The sequence below is a fragment of the Geotrypetes seraphini genome, chromosome 7 (genome assembly GCF_902459505.1).
Source record: "Geotrypetes seraphini chromosome 7, aGeoSer1.1, whole genome shotgun sequence".
In the NCBI taxonomy this organism is placed as follows: Eukaryota; Metazoa; Chordata; class Amphibia; order Gymnophiona; family Dermophiidae; genus Geotrypetes; species Geotrypetes seraphini.
Genome location: NC_047090.1, coordinates 164,659,777 through 164,670,179, shown reverse-complemented (window position 1 = coordinate 164,670,179; position 10,403 = coordinate 164,659,777). Strand labels below are relative to the sequence as shown.

The 10,403-nt window shown below is 46.5% G+C and overlaps 1 protein-coding gene across 2 annotated transcripts in view; it reads left to right on the top strand.

Moving 5' to 3' along the window:
- Positions 1–1,150: 1,150 nt before the first annotated feature.
- Positions 1,151–10,403, top strand: part of EML1 (EMAP like 1) — a 202,633-nt gene continuing 193,380 nt past the window's right edge. Inside the window, exon 1 of one of the 2 annotated variants that reach the window (XM_033951732.1) lies at positions 1,151–1,433. In XM_033951732.1, the coding sequence (XP_033807623.1) occupies positions 1,364–1,433 (70 nt within the window). In that variant the 5' untranslated portion in view covers positions 1,151–1,363. The remainder of the gene's footprint in view (positions 1,434–10,403) is intronic. The other variant, XM_033951734.1, reaches the window with a different exon arrangement.

Here is a 10,403-nt window from a genome sequence, read left to right as displayed (position 1 = left end):
CTGCTTTTCAACAGTATATGTGAAGTGCAACACTTAAAAATGCATCCAACATATCACTAAACAGAATATAAAGGGGCTTTTTTTTCTACCTTTGTTGTCTGGTCATTTTGGGGGGGGGGGGGGTTCAAATTATATCCTCCTGCATTACCAACTACTCCTTAGCAAATTAGAAAATGTTCAAACTATTCCTTAAGTACTTCTTAATATCTTATCAGTACATACTTCTTAATATCATAACAATTCTTGTCATCCGCCTTGAACCGCAAGGTAAAGGCAGAATAGAAATCATTAATGTAATGTAATGTAATATTGGTCCCGGTTTCTGCTATCTCTGTTTCCTATTCTTGCTTGTCAAGTTTTCCTATTGTCCGATGTCCCATTTCTTCTCTCCATGTCCCACCATTCTTTGTCCCTATCATTCCTTCCCCACTGTTCAGCATCACCCCTCTCTTGTGCTTTTATCCCCACTTTGTATTGGCATCACAACTGGATTCCTGCGCCTCTGATCCTCCCATCTCCAGCATCTCTGTGCCCACAACCTTGCCCGGTAATTGCTCTTGTGCCACTCTATGCCTGTGTCCCTTTCTGTGCCCAGTATCTCTCTCCTTTTCCCTTAGCACCACAGAGAGCTCGAGCAGCCCGGTATTGAACAAATTCCTTCACTGTGTCCAGGGAGAAGTAGTTTTGGAAAAGTTAGCCCTCCCTCTCTCCCCCACCCTCCCCAACTCTCACTTTCTTTGAATTGCGACTCCTACACTCCCCTGCCCCGTCCAGCCCCCCCCCCCCCCCCCCGTCCAGCATAATCTCCCTCTTTCTTCCTGGGTGGGGTGGAGAGGGCGAGAGGAAGAGAGAAGGATGCCGCGCAGGGATAGAGGAAAAATGCCAGACTGCGGGGGGAATGGTGGAGTGGGGGGGGGGGGTTAGAGATGCTGAAGTCACGCGGCTGCTGAGGAGAGAATCGGGAGGAGACTTGGAAGCGGTCCGCGGGCCCGTTAGCAACGCCACCCAGCGGCAGTGACTACAACTCCCGACACCCCCCGCCCGCCTCCCGAATTAAAGTCGCGGGTCGACCTCAGCGAATTAGCTTTCTCCCCCCCCCCCCCCACACACACTTCCCTCCCTCCTTTCAGCCGACCGGCGCCCGAGCCACGTCCTAGGCCGGCGGAAAGCTCCTCCCACTCCCAGCTCGAGATCCACGTCCGCGTGCCGGAGTTAGGGACACGGGGCGGGGCGGGAGACTCGCAGGCGCGGCCCGAGGGGGTGCGGGATTGGATGGGTTACTATGGTAACCGGCGGCGGTGGTAGTAGTGGCAGGCCGGGAGCAGCGGCTCGCAGCTACAGCCGGTGACGAGGAGAGCGCAGAATGGAGGACGGCTTCTCCAGCTACGGTAGCAGCCTGTACGACACCTCCTCGCTGCTCCAGTTTTGCAACGGTAAAAGCCTCGCGCCGGCCGGACAGGGCGTAGGTAGGGGGGGGGAGGGAGAGGCGGCGATGGGGCGCAAGGTTTCGTTTCTTTCCCGGGAGGACTCGGACAGAGACGAGGGGGAGAGGAGCCGAGGTCGTCCCAGGAGCCGAGGGTCAGCGCCCCCCCGCCCCCCCCACACACCGATTCGTCGGGGCTACAAAGTCTTGCACCAGAAAAAAAAAACAAAACCCCAGCTCGAGTCAGGCTTTCTGCTACTTCAGTCAAAGTTCAGGGGATAGAAACCCCTTGGGCGAGACACACGTGGCGGGGCAGGAAAATGTGTTTTGCGTTTAATTATGTGTGGAACAACTTTGAAATGAGTTTACCGCCTGGCTGCGGGAAGAAAGTTTGCCCAGGGCATCAGCAAATAGAAGGCGACCCGGTGGGTGCCTTGTAAAGGATTTTATGACAAAGGGCCCTGTAAAAACACATTTAGCTAAGTTACTTTGAAAGGTTTTTCATTTTTTCCCCCCCCAGTGCAGTTTTCGAACAAATAGGCACATGCACTAATATGGTTGAATACTTAAAACTGAAAGGAGTGCATGGCCTGGCTTTATTTGTTCTTTTTGAAAATAAAGTACATAATCTGATACTTTAGATTTCTTTCCAGAGTACCACCAGTCTGCTTCCCTCAGGACCAAATTGACTGTTACATCCTCCTTTGGTCTTATTCCCATGTTTTCTTCTTTTCTACTAATATGACCTTTAAATCCACTGTTCAAAGGAAGAAAGTTAGGCTTATGAAATTGTCATGTCTGGGTTGCGCAAGTGTCTTGTTTCACTCTTCATGATAACTTCCAGCCTGTTGTGATCATAATGTAAAATGTACTCTGGTGTTATCACAAACAGGCAATGGAATGGGGTTACCAAAATTTTGCCCAACGCAGTACCTGCAATTGGAGAGCTTGGGGGGAAGGGCTGAATATTGTAGCCTATGACTCCAACCAAAAGTGTTCTGCTGCCCCTGTACAAATGTATCTTATGTATTACAGGCCTCCCTACATAAATAGAACGCTTAATACAATGTGTGTTTTGGTGATCTGTACTAGTGCTGCCCGATTCACTTCAGGTGAATCGATTCGAATTGGTTCAAAAAAAAAAAAAACGGCTTCCCGATTTGCCTGACCCTCCCCCCTCCCCCCCTAAAGCAGGAGCGGCAGCTGCCGCACCTGCTTTAGAAGGCGAGGGGGGAGAGTCAGTCGGGAAGTGCTGCTGTCGGCTACCCCCGGTGTCCAGCTTCCACCCCCTCGACCTTCCGCTCCCCCCGGTCTCCCCGCACTGTTTACCTTCCAGCCGGAACAGCCTGCAAGCAAGATTGCGATGTTAGTGATCTTGGTACCGCTTCGGAGCTGGTTCCTCCGTCGTGGTCCCACCCCTCCTCTGACGTCGGAGAAGGGGCAGCACCGCGACGGAGGAACCATCTTCGAAGCGGTACTAAGATCACTAACACCGCAATCTTGCTTGCAGGCTGTTCCGGCTGGAAGGTAAACAGTGCGGGCAGGCCAGGGTGGGGGAATGAGTGAGCAGTCCTTCGGGGTGGGACAGGCAGGCAGGGCTTCAAGGGGGGGACATGCCTTTAGAGGGGACAGGCAGGCCTTCGGGGGGGGGGGGGGTGAACAGGCCTTCAAGGGGATGAGGCAGGCCTTCAAAGGGTGAGACAGGCCTTCAGGGGTGGGATAGGCTTTCAAGGGGGGGACAAGCCTTCAAGGGGGGGGGAGGCAGGCCTTCAAAGGGGGACAGATCTTCAAGGGGACGGATGGACGGACAGGTCTTCAAGGGTGGAATAGGTCTTCAAGGGGGGTGGGACAGGCAGGCCTTCAGGGGTGGGATATGTCTTCAAGGGGAGGGGACAAGCCTTCAAAGGGGGGAGGCAGGCCTTCAAAGGGGGGACAGAACTTCAAGGGGGGACAGACCTTCAGGGGAGGGGGGCCCTGGTACATGGAGAGAGGGAAGGGGGGTTCAAAGAGATGTGCATATACTGGACTTTGGGGAGGAAGAAATGGGTCTGAAAATAGAGGAGAGGGAGAGAGATGATGGACAATGGGATTAAGGGAGAGAAGTTGAACGCAATGGATGGTGTGGAGGGGGGATAGAGATACTAGATAGGACGGTAGTTGGGAAAAGAAAGGGAGAGATGGTGGACCCTGGGGTGGTGGGGAAGGAAGGAAAGATGCTGGATGAAAGGGTAGTTTAAGAAAAGGTGGATCTGTGGAGGGAGACGAAAAAAAGGAAAGAGCCAGACCTCCTGGGGAGGAAAGAGAAACGTAAGGGGAGGACAGAGATGGAAGATGAATGGTTAGCAGGGAGAAAAAAGAAAGAAGGAGACCCTGGCAAGCAAGTTATCAGAAGACAACCAGAGCCCGAGACCAACAAAATTTGAATAATGACCAGACAACAAAAGGTAGAAAAACTAATTTTATTTTCTGTTTTGTGATTACAATATGTCAGATTTGAAATGTGTATCCTGCCAGAGCTGGTGTTAGACCGTAAACGTGAACTAGGATTTAACAGAGAGAGGAAAAGTCCTTTTTGTTTGTTTATTTTGTTTACACCACAGCGCCAGTGTGGTTAGGAGAAGGCAAAGGGGGTGAAGAGGCTGTAAAATAAACCCACCAGGGTGTTTGAAAAAAAAAAACACCCAATTGGGCAGGAAAATTGAATCGAATTGAATCGAAAAACCAATTCAATAGGCTGAATCGAATCGAAATTTATTTTTCCTGAATCGGGCAGCATTAATCTGTACACACCAAAGTTTCTGAAAAGAATCTGATAAAATGTGTATTTTTAGAGGAGGGTGTGAGGGACATGGAGTGATTCCACACCCATTTACATTTTGGAAAGCAGGCCTTTTTTAGTTCTAGAAACAAGTTTCACACAGTATTTATATACATAAAGATTTTAGCTGATCCTTTTACTTTTCTCACATGCCCTATTTAAAAAAAACTTTGCCTCCCTTAAATCTAGCTGCAAGTTAACCACAGTTAATTCTGTAATTAGTGCATTAATTGTTAATCACAATTAAAAAAAATCATGTTGTAGTGTTTCCTGTTTCCAAAAAAATATTTCTTCTCTCTTCCAATCCCTATCCTCAGTGTGAACTGGCATCTTCCCTCTCACTATGCTGTGCTACCTACAGCCTGATCCAATGCTTTCCTTCTAGCCTATCCTGGTGCCACTGATACCACTTCCTGTTTCTGCACGAGTGAGATGGATCAGAGGAAAAACTTTGGAGTAGGCTGTGGGAGGGGTGAACTCCAGATGGGCGTGAGCTGCAAATCCTCAAGCATAACTGGAGGGGGCCATTAGTGGAAACTATGGCTAAGTTGGGGGAGCTCCAGGAGCCATGAAAAGAGCTTGGTGTTGCTCACTACAGAATTTTTGTAGTTACTCATGGGGAAGGGAGGGAAGAGAGAGAATGGCCCTGAAGAAGAGGGAGAGTTGGGGGAGGGAAGGAGATCCTCAGTCCTTTAGGGAAAGGAAGGGAAGGGGGATGAAATTTAATATGTAAACTGCTTTGGTTGTAGCCACAGAAAGGTGGTATATTAATGCAGGTACAGTACTTATTTTGTGCCTGGGGAAATGGAGGGTTAAATCAGTGGTTCCCAACCCTGTCCTAGAGGACCACTAGCCATTCGGGTTTTCGGGATAGCCCTAACGAATATGCATGGAGCAGATCTGCACTTCATTACATGCAAATCTCTTTCGTGCATATTCGTTAGGGCTATCCTGAAAACCTGACTGGCTGGTGGTCCTCAAGGATAGGGTTGGGAACCTCTGGGTTAAGTGACTTGCCCAGTGTCACAAGAAGCTGCAGTGGGGAAATAAAATTATTTTAGTTGTGCAAATAATTGTGGTTAAAAATTTTAATCGAAATGCAGCCTTAGTTATTTGAGACATCCATGTTTCTAATGAGGCTGATAATGGTTGACTCAAATAGACAGGAGATGCTTTCAGGGCACTTTAAATATCTTAAAAGTGAAGTAGAAACTAAACCCCTCTTTTACTAAGCCGCAGTAGGAGTTTCTACTGTGTGCCAGAGCACTAAATGTTCCGACGCATTCCTATGAATGTCGGAGCAGTGTTGGAGCATATAGTGCTCTGGGCCACGGTAGAAACCTTTACCAAGGCTTGGCAACAGAGGGCCTAAAATGAAAATATAAAACTAAATTACAACATTGTTGCAACTATTTCCTCCTTTAAATTTCAACAGAGATGTGACAAAGTGCAGTGATGTCAACTGAAGTATAAATCTCTTCTTATGTAATTTTTCTCCGCTTGCTTAGTGTTGATCTGATATGTAAATTGACTTAACAAGTCCTAAGTCTAGGAGATTTTAAGAGCTCAAGCAAAGATATTTTTAGGCGAAGCTCATTAGAAAGAACACCAGTTTTGAGTTGTCTGGAATATCTTGAGATAGTGTTAGAATTGCTAGTGTGGTTGAATCACAGCACTGGATGCACAGGAGAAGCAGGAGCCTGGAGTAGAAATGAGCAGCAAGGATTGGTGCTCGTATGAAGCCACCATGTGTGCACTCCAAGAATGTGTGAGGTGTATATGGGCAGATCATGTTTATAAATACTGGCTAGGTGACTATTATAAAACAGGTTGGCATTACCAGCTCATGTGGAAGAACTAAGAATAGGGTGTGTGGAATTTAGCTCCAATCTGGCTGTGATCCTTTTTAGAAAGTTATAATGTTATATGATTTAGAATTATCCTAGAATGGTTATTAGGCATAAAGGTGTGTAATTGAGTAACAGAACTGGAACCTCATGAGAACTTATGGTTGGTTGATTTATTTATTTATTTACTTACTTATCTTCTCCTTTTTTTTTTTTTACAAAACCGTAGCTTGAGTTTTAGCGCCGGCTGCAGCGGTAACACCTCCGACCTCATAGAATTCCTATGAGCATCTGAGCTGTTACCACCGCAGCCGGCGCTAAAACCCAGACTAAGGTTTTGTAAAAGGTGGGGGTTAATTAATTTTCTATCCCGTTTTCCCCAAAGAGCTCAGAATGGCTTACAGGTTAAATATAAAAATCACTCCAGTATGAAAAAAAAATACACCGTCTGTGCCACAGTAAGTACAATACTCAAGCGAAAGAAAAGCCTCAGACCCACACTCTTCCACCCAGACATCACAGACAAAAACTTTCGCAAAGGTTAAATACTAGCAGGTGGGAGCCTAAAAATAACCAAGAATAAATTGTGGAAAAACCACTGATCACAGCCACAGGCCAAATAACCAAGAATAAATCGTGGAAAACCCCACTGATCACAACCACAGGGTGACAATCGTTTTGTGGCCAATAATCATTGCTTCAGGACCAACACTCCAGGGATTCGCAGCAGAGTGGATCTCTAAATCCCTGGAGTGTTGGCCCTGAAGCGGTGGTTATTGGCCACAAAACAATCGTCAACCTGTGGTTGTGATCAGTGGTTTTTCCATGATTTATTCTTGGCTATTTTTAGGCTCCCACCTACTAATATTTAACTTTTGCGAAAGTTTTTGTCTGTGATGTCTGGGTGGAAAAGGCTTTTCTTTCGCTTAAGTATTATATTTGCTGTGGCACAGACGGTGTATTTTTTTTTCATTCTGGAGTGATTTTTGGCTTTTTGTGTTGACTACATTTCCCTCTAGTCCTCCTTTTTGTTATATTGTTCGTTACAGGTTAAACATACATAATATACAGTTAGGTTACAATTTGCACTGGATTTGCCATAATTTCAGTACAAGTTTTTATCCTAACTTGATCCACACTAGGGGTCTAATACTTATATACATATTATACAGTTTACAGGTTACAATTTGCCATGGTTAACAGTTGTGCTTTACACCTTCATTTCAGGCTGTGCGGTTTCATAGGAGGACAATATTTCATGTGTAGATGAACTTGAAGAGGATTGATTTTGTTCCTCAGCTTTGAAATTGATTTAGGAACACTAATCACATGTTTAATGCAAAAAAATAATGTGTGGTAAATGCAAGGGGGTGTGTCCAGCATCTGCCCTGCATTTTTACTTCACAGTGCAGAAAGTTAACCACACGGGCACCATGTTAACAATCAGTGCCTGACTTCTATCAGCCACTGCATGTGATGCAATGCAGGGCACTGACAACAAAGAACTAATGTGGCGGCACTTTCACCACCTCATCTGCATTTCTCTAATCTGATTCTCCCCCCCCAATTCCCTTTCCCACATGAAGTTCTTTTTCAAGTATCTTGCTCTTGACAGCAAAATATTTCCCCTCCCATATTCCTTTACTCTTCTCCCCTGGATGGGGTGTGGCAATCCAGGACTATAGCTGGTGGCGGCATATGCGTTGGTGCCGCCTCCTCCAAAATGATGCTGGCCCCCTTGTAGTATTGGAGGAGGCACTGACCTGAGCAGCAGCCTAGCTGGATTTTTGTCACTGACAGCTACAGTACTGGACTGCCAGAACCCCAGGTTGGTCTCGGAGAGGGGAGGGGAGGGCTTTGGAGGTAGTATTTTGCTATTGGAGATGGGATTGGAGAAGAACTTGGTGTCAGGGGAAGGGTTGGGAATAGAACCTGATGAGTGTGAGGGTGGAAGGGATCAGAAGGCTGGAGGTACATGGCTGCCAAGAAGTAACACAGCCATGTGGCGCAACTGGACCGCAGATAGCACAGCTATACTTACCACCTCTTCTTGAGGTAGATTTGGCGGTGGTGTTGACAGTCGGGACTTGCAGTGTTCAATAATGTTCCATGTGCTAGCCATCCCAGCACCTCTGCTCACCCAAGTCATGGCCAGATCCTGTCCACTCTTGAATTAGGCAACTAATGTGGGATTTTTTTTCTTTCTTTTTTTTTTTTTTTTTTTTTAGCACAGGAGACAGTAACATGCCTTAGTAAAAAGGCTTCTTAGTTCCCTATAAAAAATGAAATGAAATGGTAGATGAGTAAAGGGAAAGGAATTATGAGATCTTTGTTGCAGCTGTTTCTTTTTTTTAAAGTGTGTTCTGCCATTCCTTCTGTGCTTTTTGCCCAATCACTGTCCAATCAGGTTTGAGCACTATGACCAATCAACATCTGGAGACTTTCTTGCTTTTTTGGTCCACTGTTTCCTTTCTCCCAAGCCCTAGTCATTGATTGCAGTGATGGACCTTTATCTAAAGTTACTAGGCTATGAAGACAGTGCAGTCTTTGCAAGTGCCCTGTAAGGCTTATTGATAGGTAGTTCCTCTTTCCTTACAGGCGTTGAGAATAGCATAGCATAGTTCTGGGAATTGGGTCTCCTGTAGTAGTGCTGCAGCTGGGCCATCTTTCCAAAGTTCATAGTGACACTAGTAAAACAGAAAGTGATACAGTGCTAAAAATGCATGGTTTTATAAAAGGGAGGTGGTGTTAATTATCTTAAGAACATAAGCAGTGCCTCTTCTAGGTCAGATCAGAGGTCCATCATGTCCAACAGTCTGCCCATGCAGCGGCCCATCAGGTCCAGAACCTGCATATTAATCCTCTATCTATACCCTTCAATCCCCTTTTTCTTCAGGCAAACATCTAATCCTTTCTTGAGCCCCAATACCATACTCTGTCCTACCACGCCCTCTGGAAGCGCATTCCAGGTGTCCACCACCCTCTGGGTGAAGAAGAACTTCCTAACATTGGTTCTGAATCTGTCTCCTCTTAATTTATCCGAATACCCTCTCGTTCTTGTAGTCTTCGAAAGTTTGAAGAATCTGCCCCTCTCCGTTTTCTCTATGCCCTTCATGATCTTGTAAGTTTCTATCATGTCCCCTCTAAGCCTCCGCTTTTCCAGGGAAAAGAGCCCCAGTTTCTCCAATCTTTCAGCATATGAAAGGTTTTCCATACCTTTTATCAATCTTGTCGCTCTTTACTGATATTTTAGCCTTACTACTTAATGATTTTTGTGTGTGAAAAATGGTCAGACTAAATCAGTAAAATAACAATTCAAACGATACAATTAACAATGTGTCAGAATTTTATAGTCACTGTGAATATTCAAATGTCCACCTCCTGCTTTAACACAAGTATTCACTAGTAGTGCCGATTCACAATTCAAATCGATTCGAATTGATTCAATTTTTAAAAAAAATCAGCCTCCCGATTCGATGACTGACCCTTCCCCCCATGCCTTCCTAAAGCAGGAACAGCAGCGCTGCCTCTTGCTGGCTGTCTACAGCCGCTTCTGCTTGAGGGGGGAGGGTCAGTTGGAAAGGCCTGCATGTTACTCCAGCTTTCCCCCTCTTACCTTAAGCTGCAGAATCGCCAGTGCTGTAGTGATCCTTGCAGCTGCCTGTCATCCTCAGTGGTACGTTCTTTCTGCTATGGTCCCGCCCCTCCTCTGACGTTGGAGTCAGGATCATGGCAGAGGAAACATGTCGCTGAGGACGACGGCAGCTGCAGGGATCGCTATAGCACTGGTGATCGTGCAGGCTGCCATATTAGCTTAAGGTAAAAGCAAGGAAGCTGGGGGAACTTGCAGGGGGAGCAGTCCATCGGGGGGGGGGCAGTATAACACATTTGCTATACTCATATGTTGAAGATTGAGAGATGCCTGCCAGGCCTGTGCAGAGGGAGGAGGAGGAAAGGGTAAGAGAGGGAAGGGGATTTGCCAGAAGTAAAGGGAAGAGATAAACCAAAAAGAGGGGGAGGAAAGCAGAGGAGAGATGCTGGACTAATGGAGAGAACGAGAGAGAAATGCAAGACCACAAGGGGAAAGGGTAAAAGAGGGACAGATACTGCTCTAAAGTAGGTGGGCAGGATGGCAGGAGAGATAGTAGAAGAAAGCCTGTACCTGGGGAAGGAGATAACAGGAAGTAAGGAAGAGAGAAAGAAGCTGGATATTGAGAGAGACATGAAACGGAGAAAAGATGCTGGGCATGGAGGGAGCATAGGAACAGGGACACAAGGGGGACGTTACTGGAGAGGAGAATAGGGACAGGGATAC